The 15,084-nt window shown below is 41.7% G+C and overlaps 1 protein-coding gene across 1 annotated transcript in view; it reads left to right on the top strand.

The window, feature by feature from the left end:
* Positions 1 to 14,581, top strand: part of CCDC25 (coiled-coil domain containing 25) — a 38,861-nt gene extending 24,280 nt beyond the window's left edge. The window contains exons 7-9 of the mRNA XM_060102606.1: positions 119 to 321; positions 9,366 to 9,411; positions 13,221 to 14,581. Of these exons, the coding sequence (XP_059958589.1) occupies positions 119 to 321; positions 9,366 to 9,411; positions 13,221 to 13,250 (279 nt within the window). The 3' untranslated portion in view covers positions 13,251 to 14,581. The remainder of the gene's footprint in view (positions 1 to 118; positions 322 to 9,365; positions 9,412 to 13,220) is intronic.
* Positions 14,582 to 15,084: the final 503 nt, after the last annotated feature.

Here is a 15,084-nt window from a genome sequence, read left to right as displayed (position 1 = left end):
CTCTTTCCTAAAGGGAATCAAGCTGGGTTGCTAAGCTGCTGGAAAGCCCTGCCCTATTCTGGGGGGAAGAGAAAAGCCATAAAGATTGAGGGTTTTTTTTCCCTCCATCTCCCTCAAGGTGAAAATTGTGACAGTGGAGAAGAAAGTGAATGAGATCCTGAACCGATTGGAAAAGACCAAAATGGAGCGGTTCCCAGACCTAGAGGCAGAGAAAGAATGCAGAGACCGCGAAGAGAGGAATGAGAAGAAAGCCCAGATTCAGGAAATGAAAAGGAAAGAAAAGGAAGAGATGAAAAAGAAAAGGGAGATGGACGAACTTAGGTATGTTGGAGCTAAGGCACTGCCGTTGACTTGGAGAGTCTTCACTGCTGATTTAATTAGGGATTAACCCTTAGGAATGGTACAGTTGGCCCTGTGTATCCCCGGATCCAGTCAACCATGGATCAAAAATGTTTGGGGGTGGAAAAACTTCCAGAAAGTTCCAAAAAGCAACGCCTGAATTTCCCTTGTGCTGGCAACTATTGACGTAGCATTTACCTTTATGATGACTATTTACGTAGCATTTACAGTGTGTCAGATATTATAAGTAATCTACAGATGATGTAAAGTATATGGGAGGATGTATGTAGGTTATATGCAAATACTATGCCATTTTTATAAGGGACTTGAGCATCCGCAGGTTTTGGTATCTGAGGGAGGTCCTGGAACCAATCCCCCATGGATTCCGAGGGACAAGTGTATTCTGGTATTCTGGTAGATGAAGGGACATATAACGAGCTCCAAGCCTTAAATGAGTTAGAATAAGGCATTTATGCTAATGTGTTGGTCAAGTGAATTGCCCTTTTATAGGGGCAGGATATGAGAGTGTACAAAATAAAATAGCTAATTTTAATCTTAGATAAACCATTGTAGGTTATCTTCAGAGTTTGGTTTGTAAACATCTTCAGGCACAGAAGAGATACTGTATGGAGTGGTTTACATTAGCGATGGTATTTGAATGAAATCGTCTCCGCTCCAAAGGCCAGTGCCAGTAACTCTTAAAAGCTGTTTTTAAAACCTCTTTTTTATAGATTTCGAAAGTTTAATTAATGTGGAGAGGCCTGCTCCAAAACACAGCGTTTTTAAACAATAAATAGTAGTTAAAACACATCTTGGATCCTGAAATTCTAGTGTATAAGGCCATGAAAATACTGATTGTATTAGTTTTCTGTTGTTACTATAACAAATTACCACAAATTTAGTGGCTTAAAATGACATAGATTTATCATCTTGCCGTTCGTCATGTTAGAAGTTCAAAATAGTTCTCACTGAGCTAGAATCAAGGTGTCTGCGAGGCTGTGTTTTCTTTCTGGAGCTCTAGGAGAGAATCAGTTTACCTTCCAGCTCCTAGAGGCCACCCACACTCCTGGGCCTGTGACTCCTTCCTCGTCTTCAAGGCCAGCAGCAGTGCATCTCTCTGCCCCTTCGTAGTCACCGCCCCCTCTCTGACCACAGCCTTCTCTGCTTCTGAGGACCAACGTGATGACATTGGGCCCACCCAGATACGTGATAATCTCCCCATCTAAGATCTTTTTTTTTTTAAACAATAAAAATTCAGTTTTGTAAATTGAACATCAAACCTCTTTCAAATTAAATTTAAATAAGTGAATCGGACACAAATGGAGAGAAATCACAGGAACTCTATTAACAGAAAGGGAATGAATTCTGGAATCTATTGATTTTTAGAGAAATAGTGCCGAGTAGTAGCTGGACAGCATTCCGGGCACTTTCATTTCATCATCTTCCCAGAAGTCCTTGCAAATGTCATTTATCTCAATGCTCTCGGGTTCACAAGAACTTCTAGAGATGAACTACTTTTCTCTTCCTGCTTGTATTACACAATGAACCATTGTACTTTCATCATCTTACCTTATCCACTCTGTTTTTCCATTCCTCATTATTATTCACCAAGTCAGATTCCATGCCTTTTCAGAGACTGCCAAGTTATCAGCTCCATTCTCACTGTGTCAAGCAGTCTTCATGAAAATTTATAGTCTTCTCCTCTTTATTACAGCTCTAAATTTCCATAGGATGAAGTCTAAAGAAGATATGAGCTTTTTTTTTGTATAGTTTTATGTTTTTTGGTTTTTTTTTTTAACATCCTTATTGGAGTATAATTGCTTTACAATGGTGTGTTAGTTTCTGCTTTATAACAAAGTGAATCAGTTATACATATGTTCCCATATCTCTTCCCTCTTGGGTCTCCCTCCCTCCCACCCTCCCTATCCCACCCCTTCCCATCTAAGGTCTTTAATTAAAGTCCCTTCTGCCATGTGAGGTAACATATTCGCAGGTTCTGGAGATGAGGATGTAGACATTTGGGTAAGATCATTATTCTGCCTACTATACTGACTCTCTATAGATGCATAGTACTATACCTGAAGGGGCCTCAGTTTTTCTCTGAGAAAGAAGGAAATTAATCTTGCCACTTCTAGTCACAGAATTCCTAGATTTTTTCCCACTATTTTCCATAGATTTCATTTGTGATAAATACACCAAAAAAAAAAAAAAAAGTTATTGATTCCTTTGGGAAGGGTATAGGATCAATATGAGCTGTCTTGCCCTGTCCTGACCTAGTTTCCTTGGAATACCCTGGATTATTAGAGAGATCATTGGGCCAGAGTGGAGGTTTTATGATCAAGCACTGGTATTTATTTGTTATCCATATGCACGCGTCCCTGTTGGGGGTTCTGCTAAAACAGGGTGAGTGACTGCATTTACAATACAATATTCAAATGGAGAACTCCAGAAGTGTTACCCCAAGTTATAAGCTGCCAGCATGAGACAGACTGATGCAGAGATTTAAACGTTCAGTTTGACGTAGAATTGTGAGTCCATTTTGTGTTGTGAGTGAAAGACAAATTAGCAACACCATTAGTTTCGAAACGTGTGGAATTTTGAGTGATACAGGATTTAGACTAGTTTGTTCTTTTTGCTTTTAGTGCGGAGTGGAGAAAAAATTGAAAACATGCCTTTTTGTGCCTCTTAAAGGTCTACCGTAATGTTGTTTAGAGACATAATATTATATGTTAGAAATATAATGTCACTCTAATGTCACTTAATTTACTTACAACATTTTTTTACACTTGTAGGCTCTTTATTTTATTATTATTATTTTTTAATATTTATTTATTTGGCTGCGTCGGATCTTAGTTGTGGCCCTCGGGATCTTTGTTGCAGCGTGTGGGCTCTTAGCTGTGGCATGCATGTGGGATCTAGTTCCCAGACCAGGGATCCGACCCAGGCCCCGTGCAGTGGGAGTGCAGCATCTTTCCCACTGGACCGCCAGGGCAGTCCCTACTTATAACATTCAATAAGAAAGATTAGCTAACATTTTTGGACACTTGTTATCTGCCCAACACTGTGTTGTGCTTTACTGCATTATCTCATTTAATCCATTTAGCCATGTGAGGCAAATGTTTTGATCATCTGCATTTTGTAGAAGAGGAAACAGACTGAGGAACAGTTAAGTAACTCGCTCAGAGGCACGTAGCTTGTCTTGGTCTGATTCTCAAGCTCACACACACTGTAACCACTCTTTTCTGCCCTCTGATCAGTCTATTCCGCAGCTTCTGTGAAACTCCAGCAAAAAGCTCTAAGCTTCGGACTTGTTCTATAACCTGTTTTTATACACTTGCAGTGCTAGCATCGCTTTAATTTCTGTCTTTGACTCTTCCACCCGAGAGACCAAATGCTATGCCTACAAAATCTTCTCATTCTGAAGTCTTTCACTTGCCTTTCTGACAAGGAAAATGCGATTAAATTTCACCAACAGTTGATTCTTTTGTTTGGACCATCTGGTAAGGAATGTCCAATTTAATTGCTGTGATAAGCTGAAGAAAATTGACTTTTGAGTCTTCAGGGGATTCTACAGATAAACTGAGAAGATAGTCTCATCCTGGACAGTATCCCCAGTGCTTCCAGATGATTATAGGGAAGAAATCCTTAACAGCCTCACACCCAGAAGATACCCAACTTCTTTCCAATTCTAAAGCCATTATTTAGACTCTAGACTCCTTTTTTCAACTTTCTGAACAGGAATGGCAGTAAGCTTTTCATTTCTAATTTCTACCAGGAGAAAAAAAGTGGATGGAATTGTCATTGTAGAGTCCAGGTTCTCTGAGCTCTAGTCAGGAGTATATCCATTAGCCTCGGGATCAGAACAGAACAAAGCCCACAACACAGAAGGCACCAACTTCCTTCTCAGATGAAAAGAGCAGCAGCCCCTGGAGACAGAACTCCATCTTGTTCTTGCAAATGAGTGCTTCACCCTTGTCCTCGGCGTGCAGAAATTTCAGTGATCTGATAATGTAGATAGGTCTACATAAAGATCGTCCTTCTAGGTAGTTTTTTAAAGAAATATTTAGATTGTTTGGGAGGATGCCAAAGTGTGGAGGCTAAATAGTAGCAGTATATTAACATCTTTTATTAACCATTTTATTCATTCACACATTAATGAAAAGTTCCCCTTATTTAAGCTTCACGTATTAATTCTCACCCATCTTGTTTGTTAGCTCTTTAGACAGCTTTTTAGCTCACACTTGCCCTGTCAGCCTAGAATCTGATGGGATTTTAGTTTAGAGGATCTTTGTATAGGGTTAGGTGTAGGGAGGAAGCCTCACATGGCATGTTCTTTCTGTACCTGCTACACTGTAAGCCATACATAGAGGAAGAGGATGGAGCAAAAGAGAGTCTACGTAGGTTTTGAAAGTAGTCAGAGCCTTAGAAGTGACCTTGCCTGGAAAGTTAGAGAAGCAGAACAGCTTCTCCTCGGTCTCCATGTCGTTTTTGGAGCGGTCCTTCAGGCAGATACCTGTGAGTCTCCCAGGGGACACCACACAGGCTGTGCAAGAGTGTCCGTGGCTCCCTCCAGTGTGTCCTAGGCAGTTTCATCTCAGTAGTTGGATTCACGGTTACAGACTGCTTACCTGCTGCGTTTATTTTTTTTTAATACATCTTTATTGGAGTAAAATTGCTTCACAACGCTGGGCTAGTTGCTGTTGTACAACAAAGTGAATCCGTTATACATATATCCCCATATCTCCTCCCTCTTGTGTCTCCCTCCCACCCTCCCTATCCCACCCCCTAGGTGGTCACAAAGCACCGAGCTGATCTCCCTGTGCTATGCGGCTGCTTCCCACTAGCTGTCTGTTTTACATTGGGTAGTGTATATATGTCATTGCTACTCTCTCACTTCCTCCCAGCTTCCCCTTCCCCCTGCCCCCTGCCCCCATATCCTCAAGTCCATTCTCTACGTCTGCATCTTTATTCCTGCCCTGCCACTAGGTTCATCAGTACCATTTTTTTTTTTTTTTAGATTCCGTATATATGTGCTAGCATACGGTATTTGTTTTTCTTTTTCTGACTTAATTCACTCTATATGACCGACTCTGGGTCCGTCCACCTCACTACAAATAGCTCAATTTTGTTTCCTTTTATGGCTGAGTAATATTCCATTGTATATATGTGCCACATCTTCTTTATCCATTCATCTGTCGATGGACATTTAGGTTGCTTTCATGTCCTGGCTATTGTAAATAGTGCTGCAGTGAACATTGTGGTACATGTCTCTTTTCGAATTATGGTTTTCTCAGGGTATAATCTTGTATTCACTTACTTGGCTTTTGTCATACTGTAACAAACATTTATTAACATCAAAATCAAGCTCACCATCTGAACATTGAAACCAGAAGAAATAAGCAAGTCAATAACAGATCAGAAAAGACCAAGGGTAGGGCCTAAGTTTACCTGAGGTGGGGATATTTAAAATTTGGGAGTCTCAGAGATCAGAATTGGAACCTGAGGTTCAGGTGATTGAAGTCAGGAAAGTACAAGACCCAGGTAAGAGGGCAGGTCACAAGTAAGCGTGTCGTCAGTCTGAGAATTGGCATGAACTTGATTTGGGGGCAGAGATTACTTTAGCAAGGAGGTTAATGTGTGAAAGGTTATAGCTGATCAGTGGCAAAGCAGGAATTCAAACTCAAGTCTGTAATTCTGAAGTCCACACTTCTACTGTAGCTTGCTTGTGAGGCAAAGAATGCCCAGGTTGGCAAGACCTGAGTCAAGGCAATTCAAAGGCGAATAAAAGAATGAAAAATTAGGTACATTGGAGAGTGACTTAAAAGGTTTTGTTTAGTCCAGAATTTCATGCTGTAAGTGCTAAGGAACCACTGTAGGTTTCCTGGGATATCAGGAAGAAGAATACTTGTCGGAAGCGTTTATTGGCGACGTGTCAAGGAGGTAATGGTGAGACCAGTGACTGAAAGGATGGTATGGTCAGGTGTAGAAGTGGCTGCTCTCACTGTACCTCCTGCTGTTTCTCTCTCACACACTACTGCTGCTGCCTTCCGTAAATAATGCTGTGTTGTGCCATAGGTCTTTGTCTTAATGATAAGCTCCCTCAAAGAGGCACTTCTGCGTTCCTGTATCTCCTTGAATGTGACCCTGTGCTTTGCACATGCAGTGAGTGACTTGTCAGTACATTAAAGATGAATAAGTAACTGAGATTAGCTTCCCTTGATGCAGTGATGCTTGAGCTAAGATCCAACCTATTTTGCTAGTTAAGAGGGCAGGGCCAGTGGAAATAGTACCGCAAGCAGAAGGAACTGTGTGTGCAAAGACCACATCACGGGACTAAAAGCCGACCCAAACGTCTGGAGCGGCAGAGGTGAGGGAGCCCAGGGATCAAGGGCTAGTCCAGCAGGGCCTTGTTGGTCATGTTTGTCTTCAGGCCGAAGGTTTTGTGAGGTCATTGGAGAGTGTTAAGCCAGGGGTCGTGTGATAAGGTTTGTGTTTTGGAAAGGTCATGTGACTGACCTGATCGGAAAGGGTGCCAGGTAGGGGTGTGGCTAGGCCAGTAGCTGTCCACGTGACAGAGTTAGTCACTTGGGCTGTGGTGGTGATGTGGAGGCGAAGAGAACTGGACCAGTGAGAAATAGTTTCCTGGATAAAATTACAGGATTTGAAAATAGATTGGATTCAGAGGAGGGGCAGGGAAAAGAATGACTGCGGGGATTCTGGCTTGTGAAATGGAATGGATAGTGATGCTCTTCTTTGAGCTAGGAAATGCTGGAAAGGAACCAAACTGTTTTTGGTTGGGGGGAAGACCATGAGTTGGGTATGGACACAGGAATCTGAAAGTGTCTTTGAGGCATCCCCCGAAAGAGTCTGACAGGCAGCTGGATTAATGGGATGGAGCGCAGAGGAGGCGTGTGGCCTAAAGAAGGGTAATTTGTGTGTTGCTTTCATATGAGTGGGTATTCGGACCCTGTGGTTCCTGAACCTGGCTCGTAGATGCCCACAGCTGGGCACTTGAAGATATTTTAATCTTCACAGGTGATTTTAAAATACAGTTGGAAGTGAGGTTCTCTCTTAACTACTCTTTTTTTTAATCAACATGGCTTTCTCTTTCCGCTCATGCAACTTATTGATCTTATCTGTCCATTTATATCTTATTGATACCACTGACTCTTACAGGCATCATTACTACTTCTCTCTGGGTGTCTCCCAGCTCATTGTCTCTGTCCGTGACAAGTCTCCTTCCCTCTGGTCCTCAGTTTCCAGTTTCTACAGTTCATATTTCCTTGGTTGTCCCACCATCGCTTCAGGTGTGACATTGTCCTAAACCAAGTACATCTTCTTTGCAACATTTTCCCATTTCTCTCAGTTGTAACATTATTTCCTTCAGATCACCCATGCTAGAAGCCTTGGTGTCATCGTTGATTCCTCTCAGATTTATCCCTTCTTACCGGCACAGCCGTTAACCCCTTGTATTCATGCCCTCGAGGTGGGATATTGCGGTGGACTGGAGCACGATGGCCTGACTATAAGCTTGGGAGTCAGATCTGGGTTCCAAACCTCTCCCCCAACTTGTTCGCTGTGACGCCTTGGACAGCTTCCATAGCTCCTGTGTGTACAGTGGGCCTGCTGCTGTCCCTTGCCTTAGGAGGTGGTTGTGGGGATGAACAGTAATTTATGAAGCACATAATACAGGTCCTAGCGAGTAAAGGGTCCTTGGTAAATGGTAAGTACCCTTGTCATTAACTGGTCTCCTTGCCCTAATTGCCCTTCTCCCTCTCTTCTCTCTGCTACGGATTACTCTATTTTTTAAATGTATTTTTTAAAAATACATTTATTTATTTATTTGGTTGCACCGGCTCTTAGTTGTGGCAGGCAGACTACTTAGTTGCGGCAGGTGGGCTCCTTAGCTGCGGCACATGGGCTCCTTAGTTGCGGCTCACGGGCTCCTTGGTTGTGGCTCTCCGGCTCCTTAGTTGTGGCTTGCAGGCTTCTCAGTGGTAGCTCGCCAGCTCCTTAGTTGTGGCATGCAAACTCTTAACTGCGGCATGCATGTGGGATCTAGTTCCCTAACCAGGGGTCGAACCCGGGCCCCCTTCCTTGGGAGCACGGAGTCTTAACCACTGCACCACCAGGGAAGTCCCCGGATTACACTTTTTAAAACACTGGTATTACGTGGTCTTACTTTCCTTTGTCCCTTTATGTATTTTTACTAGAACTTTTTATGTAGCCACTACTGAATAGGTCTTACTTCCTTTCCTGATAAGCTTTTTGGGGTTAGGCTTTGTCTTATTCATCATTTTCTCGTTTCTTTCCATTCCATTTTCCCCCCAGGCTTAGCGCAGGGTCCTGTACATCATGGATATTTAGTAAATACTTGTCGAATCTCATCTGTCTACTCCATGGTGTACTGTGGCTTCCTGCTGATCGCACTGCTTTCACTCACATGGTTAGGACAAGGTAATTTAGCCCCACACATCCGGCCTGGTTTCCCACTACTTGGCTTTCAGACTCCACTTGAGTTGGTTTGAAATGCCATTGTAAGTACCATCTCTTTGCCTTTGCTCACACCGATCTCTGCATCTGCCCTCCTCCGTCATCCTCCCTACTTGTCAGGCTCAGTTTGGGTTACACGTCACCTGAGAAGAGTACCCCGACAGCCCTTTCCACACTAATGTGTTTCTTCTTTTGAATTCCTGTAGATCTATAGTCTGGACAGCGTACTTCAGCTCTGAATCACGTCTGCTCTTGGCTATAGATGAAGTTCCTCATCTGAATAATGCCACCACCTCACCGTTATTGTGGAAGTGACATGATATGAGCGAGCAAGCATGTTTGTAAACTATAAAGTGTAGTGCACGTGTCATTTATTGTCATTGATATTTATCCTTTATATGTTGCAATCTCCCTGAGCTCAGCAGGGATTCTATTTTCTTCGAAAGGCCCTCAGCATTGCTAGATACCTGGTAAAGGTTCATGAGATACTTGGCAGCCAAATAACCTTACTTTAAATGTGTCTTTTCTTCTAGGAGCTATTCATCACTAATGAAAGTTGAGAACATGTCTTCAAATCAGGTATGTTCAAGTTCTTTGCTCTAATGTTGTGCCTTGAAATAATTCACTAAGGTTTTAATGACTGAGTCTCTGGCCAGTGTTGGTTCACAGGTTGCAGATGGCTTGACGTGGTTTGGCAGCAGTCATACACTCAGGTGGATTCTATTAGACATTGAGCCCCCCCCCCCCACTTCCCTGTGGACTTTGCCTTGTGTTTGTTTTTAAGTAGGTCACCTCGTGGGAAGAGATTGTTACATCTTGTCTGTTGTGAAGTGCAGGTCTGTTAGTATTTATAGGACTTTCCCATTCCCCATTCCCCTCCTTTCTAGTTGCAGGCATGCAAAAGTGCCTTTATCTATTACTGTTATATGTTAATGTGACCGTAGATTCTATATTGTAATTGAGCGAGGACAATTCAGTTAAATGAAACAAAAGATCTTATTTGTAGTCTAAACAGCAATATTGGTTGTCTTCATGTTCCTCAGGACCTACAATAAAGGGAAATGGTGATCCACGTGTCTTTCCCCAAATTTATTTTGAAGTGTCTAGAGATAGTACAACTTAGCTATTATTAAACAGTCTTTGCGGGAAATTGAAATTAGGTGGATATATTTGCTATGTTGAATGCTTATAATGTATGATGCTTTAGGTCTGTGTTGTCCAGTGCACTGGGCACTCATTGCATGTGGCTATTTAAATTACATTTAATTTGATTTAATTTAAAAATTCAGTTTCTCAGTCACACTAGCCATGTGTGGCTAGTGGCTATGATATTGGACAGTGTAGAAATAGAACATTTCTGTCACAGCAAAAAATACTGTTAAACAGAACTGCTCTAGATGCTTGGAAATAACAGAATTTAAGGTCCCTTAAGGGTTACCTAGCCAAACCCCATATTCAGTGCATGAATTGTAATTGTTAATAGGATTTTACACCTTGTTCATAGCTATATGTCCTTCTAAAAATGGATAAGAACAATATTTTTATTCCTGTCTCTTTGAAAAACTAAATTTATGAGTCTCCTTTATGAGTCACAGATGTATCGTCATAATTTATTCCTGAGTATTCCAGAGTAGCATTATGTATTTAAATAGAACCTTGAATTTGAAGTTTAGACACTTAAACTGTCATTTACTAATTGGATAAGACTAATAAAGTTATTTAACCTCTCAGTAGGAGTATTCATCAGCAATAAAAGGAGACATATTACTTCCTGAGGCTGTTCTGAAATTTAAACAAGGTCATGTGTGTGAAAGTTCTTCTTTGACTTAGACAATATAAACGGTCATTACTATTTCTTATCCTTGTAGTCCTTAGTTGTTATTTACACACAGTATCAGTATCAAAAGATGAGATGTATTTAATCGCTTCTGGAAACTATTCTTAGAAAACAGTTGAGCAGAAGTCTTTAACATAAGCCAAATCTAATGTCTTTGTTGTGATTGTTGTTGCTATTGAAGTTTCCTGTTATTTAGAGACAACTTTTCAGCAGAAATCTGGCACATATATTATGTTATGACCTTAGGCATGTTCATCATGGATTTTCAAAGTTTGAATGTTGTTTTGGAATTAAGAAATAAACACACGCGCGCGCGCGCGCGCACGCGAATATACCTATATATTCAAACACCACCATAATACAGCTACGGATGTTAAACGTTCCAGGATTAGGAAGTCAGATTTGTAGACCAAAGGGTTATTAACCCTTCTGCCTTTCCTCTCTCCCCCGTCGCTGCTACCCTCTGTTCCTGAGGCCCAGGTTGGAATCGGGTTCAAGTTTCTGAGGAAGTTTTGCATTGGGTGTTTCCATTCTCTCTCTCTCTCTCTCTCACGGTGGCAGGACTCACACAGCTTTCCCCCAAACTTCAAAAGAAAGGACTTTCATTCTCCTTGTAACTGTCTTCTGTGAAGGGGACGCAGACCTTTTTTTGATCCACTTTGGCAGCATGATCAGTTGATTTTCAGTCAAAGGCTGGTGTTTACATAAGATATGACTTAATTTTTAATTGAGCTTATATAAGTTCATCAGGAAAAATATTAGTCTTCCACTCTGAGGTTGGTTTTAATTTTGAGTTTTTGCTCTCCTATGTAGAATAATTCTCTTCAATCTATAATTTCTTTCTAATCTTTCTAAATTAGGCATCAGGAACCATCAGCAGTTACTTTTGACATTTTATTTGCATATCACTTTTTAAGTGGATGACAAGAAACCTCTTTTGCTACGCTGAAAAACATGTTGACTCTTACAGGGAATCTAAAATACAAAAATTGTCCAAGTCAAGTCTTGGATCGCAGCTATATATTTAAAAGTTACTTTAATCCCAAACACAGATCCCCAGACACATGGCAACTCTGCAGATCTAACTCACAGCCTTTATAAGGAGTAATTCACTTGGATTGGCCCCAAGCCACATTATCTTAGTGAGTTTTGGGGACACAAACATCCTCAGTGTTTGGCATCTAAAGCTGACCTTCAAAGTTGCAGGCTGACTCTTTCAACATCCCTAATGCTGTTATTTCAGTTTAGAACTTTCGGGCAGTCAGAGTTCTGGTGCGTGGATAGACTACAAACATGAGTTTTCTTTTTGTACAATTGTCCAAGGCATTTTTACTGTGGCCTCAGTTCGTTGTGCTAATTGAAGAGAAGCACAGAGAAGCCTGCTGAATGAAACTAGAGATCAAACCAGACTTCACAGAAATCACTGTTTTCCACCTGTTCCTCCTATTTCCCTGCCCATCTTAAATATGAGTTATTAAGGAGACAAGCATCTAGCATACCTATAAGCGTAAGTCCTCTCCCTCTGTAACAAGTCAGGTATAAAGCAGCAGGAAAGAGAGAGGAGTCAAAAACAGTGTTGTGTTCAAGTTATGACATTTTCAAGCAGATGTCCCAGAAGTCACATTATTAGTGAATGTTGGCGTCCAGAGCAGTTTTCTTAGGGTGTGCAGTAGCTCAGCAAGGAGTTTGGGGCTCTACTTTTGTACTTGATCTTCAGGACTTGTTTACACTATATACCACCATCATGTACGATTCTTTTCATCAAAAGCTTGGCAAGCCACCTAATGTGATAACTAGCCTGTAGTTTCCCGGTGACTTTTTCAGTTAAAAAAAAAAAAGAAAAGGGCTTCCCTGGTGGCGCAGTGGTTGAGAGTCCGCCTGCTGATGCAGGGGACACGGGTTCGTACCCCGGTCCGGGAGGATCCCACATGCCGCGGAGCGGCTGGGCCCGTGAGCCATGGCCGCTGAGCCTGCGCATCCAGAGCCTGTGCTCCGCAACGGGAGAGGCCACAACAGTGAGAGGCCCGCGTACCACAAAAAAAAAAGAAAAGAAAAGAAAAGAAAAGAAGCCATCTTGTGAAGTAACAGATACGTGATAACCCTGAGGCTCAGAGTAATGGAATTTAGGTCAAAAATATTTTTGCATATTTGCAGCTTTGTTGGCATTAAAACATTGAGGCAGTATTTGTTTGGTTTCATGTTATGGTATATCTGTTGAAGGAAGAGTTACATTTTCTTTCGGTCACTCTTGCTACATCCTATACTAAGTCACTGGGCCTTACTTCATAATTTGGGAATCATTGGTATCTTATTGCTGGGCAATCCAGGCCATGTAATGACACCTTAGAGAATATAGCTGCTAATCTAGCTATTCTAAACAACTAGCAATTAAAGATAGAGAAGAAGTGAGTGAATTTAATTATTTTACTTTTTACTCTGAATTCTGCAGTTTGGCATAAGGGGGCTTGTTACTTAATACTAATTGTAAATTTTTTTAATCAAGTTATTTATTTCGAAGGCTTTTATGGTTTCACTGTTTTGTTTCCTACAGGACGGCAATGATTCAGATGAATTCATGTGAATGGAGAAAAGGACCTTTTAAAGATGTGAATTTAGGGACAATTGCAGAAGTTTTGATTTCATCTGTGTTCTGAGTCATAAACAACAGCCAACCCAAATAATATTCTACAAATATTACCAACTTTGGAGTTAAAAAAAATTGTTCCCTTTTCTGCTTTCAGAAAAGGAGCAGATAAATACACACACACACACACGTATACAATATAGTTGGGCTTAAAGACAGCATATAACTTTAGGAAAGTGAAAACATTTTTGCCAGAGCATGTACTGGTACCTCATGAAGGTTGGCGGCCCTTGTTCTTGGAATGTTCCCCTCACCCCCGATTTCCTGATTAGAAAAAAAAAAAAAAGCATGGGTTTTGAAGGTGACAGTGATATTTTCAGAAGGTTGCTGGCTTCAATGGTCATGTCCCATTGTGCCATCTGACTCTGTTAGCAGAGCTGCCCTCAGCTCTCAGCTTGTCCAAGCTTCCACGTGCTACATACATCCTTCCTTTTCCCATTGAGAGCCTCCATCCAGGTACCATCAGGCTTAAATAAATCATTGGTGTTAATGAAGGTTGGGCCTTACGGCGATTTTTACCTGAGCACCAAGTAACCCCAGCTGCGTATATTAAACTTCAGGCTCCAGAGTCATTTCTCAGCCCTGAGGGGAGAAATAGGAAGGGATGCTCTGTGAATCATTTTGACGACGTAGGTTATCTGATTTTTGTCTTGGGATGTAGCATAAAGCACAAGTCTACTTGGCAGTTATGGTTTTAGAAAGGATTAAGCATTTCACTAGCCAGCCAAGTCGTTTATTTACCTTGAAACAATATTTATTTTGAGTTAGAACCCCAGAGTTCAGGTTTCTCAATCGTAGACTCAGTAACTTATTATGTAGCAGTCCTACCCATCTGCACCACCTGCCCTCCAGGATGATTCTGAATAGAAGATATATTTTTATCACAGCCTGCAAGGCAACCCGTGTCGGGGGGAAGGGGAGGGCACAAAGCCGCAGGTCAGAAGGCACGCAGATGTGCATTTTAACCACACGCAGAGTCTGCAGCTGTATGCTAACCCAGCAAAAATACCTCCTCCGACAGATATTCCACCTGTAACAGCACTTTGGAGTGGCGGGTAAAACCACAAGACTTCAGGGGTTTCTGTTTATCCCAAGTTGGTGTATGGGGTTGAACTGGAAGATTTCCTGAGACATAACTCGGCCAGATTGTGAGAAGGGGTGTGGGAGATGACTCCAGAAATCTGTGATTGTGTGTGTATATATGTCCAATCATATTCAGCCTGGAGTTCTGTGAGTTGGAAATGTAATAATAAAGACTCGTTTTTTTATTTGGGAGGATACTGATATATAAATTCTTAGAATTAGCTTGTTATTTCCTCCCCCAAACTAGTTTTGAGGGTGATCGGGCTGTGAAAACCTCATCTATTATATAGGCTTATACTGGTAGGTTCTACAGGGTAATCTTCCTGCCTCACCGATAAATGTGTCTCTCCCCCAGATGCCCACTGGGTCAGAGTGGATGACCTTTCTCAGACACACTGTGGATTGAGTGTAAATTAGTGACTGTACTTCTTCAGTTAGGTGGCCCTCCTGCCTGGTTACTGTAGGCAAACTGCTGCAAATGTCTAGAATGGGGAGCCTTCGCTTCTAACATCGCCTTTGTCACCTCAGCTCTCTCTGCTGCTTAAGAAGGACTCCTCTCTACCGCACATTTTAACGTATACAGGGAGAGCTTCTGAAGAATACATCTGTTTTTACTCTAGTGTGAGAGATCCTGGGGTCCACGTCGTACACATGTCCTAACTCTCAGCTGACACTGGTTTCAAATGTC

The sequence above is a fragment of the Mesoplodon densirostris genome, chromosome 6 (assembly GCF_025265405.1).
Source record: "Mesoplodon densirostris isolate mMesDen1 chromosome 6, mMesDen1 primary haplotype, whole genome shotgun sequence".
NCBI lineage: Eukaryota > Metazoa > Chordata > Mammalia > Artiodactyla > Ziphiidae > Mesoplodon > Mesoplodon densirostris.
The sequence above is the reverse complement of the archived record's forward strand: the minus strand, read 5'-3'. Positions and strand labels throughout refer to the sequence as shown.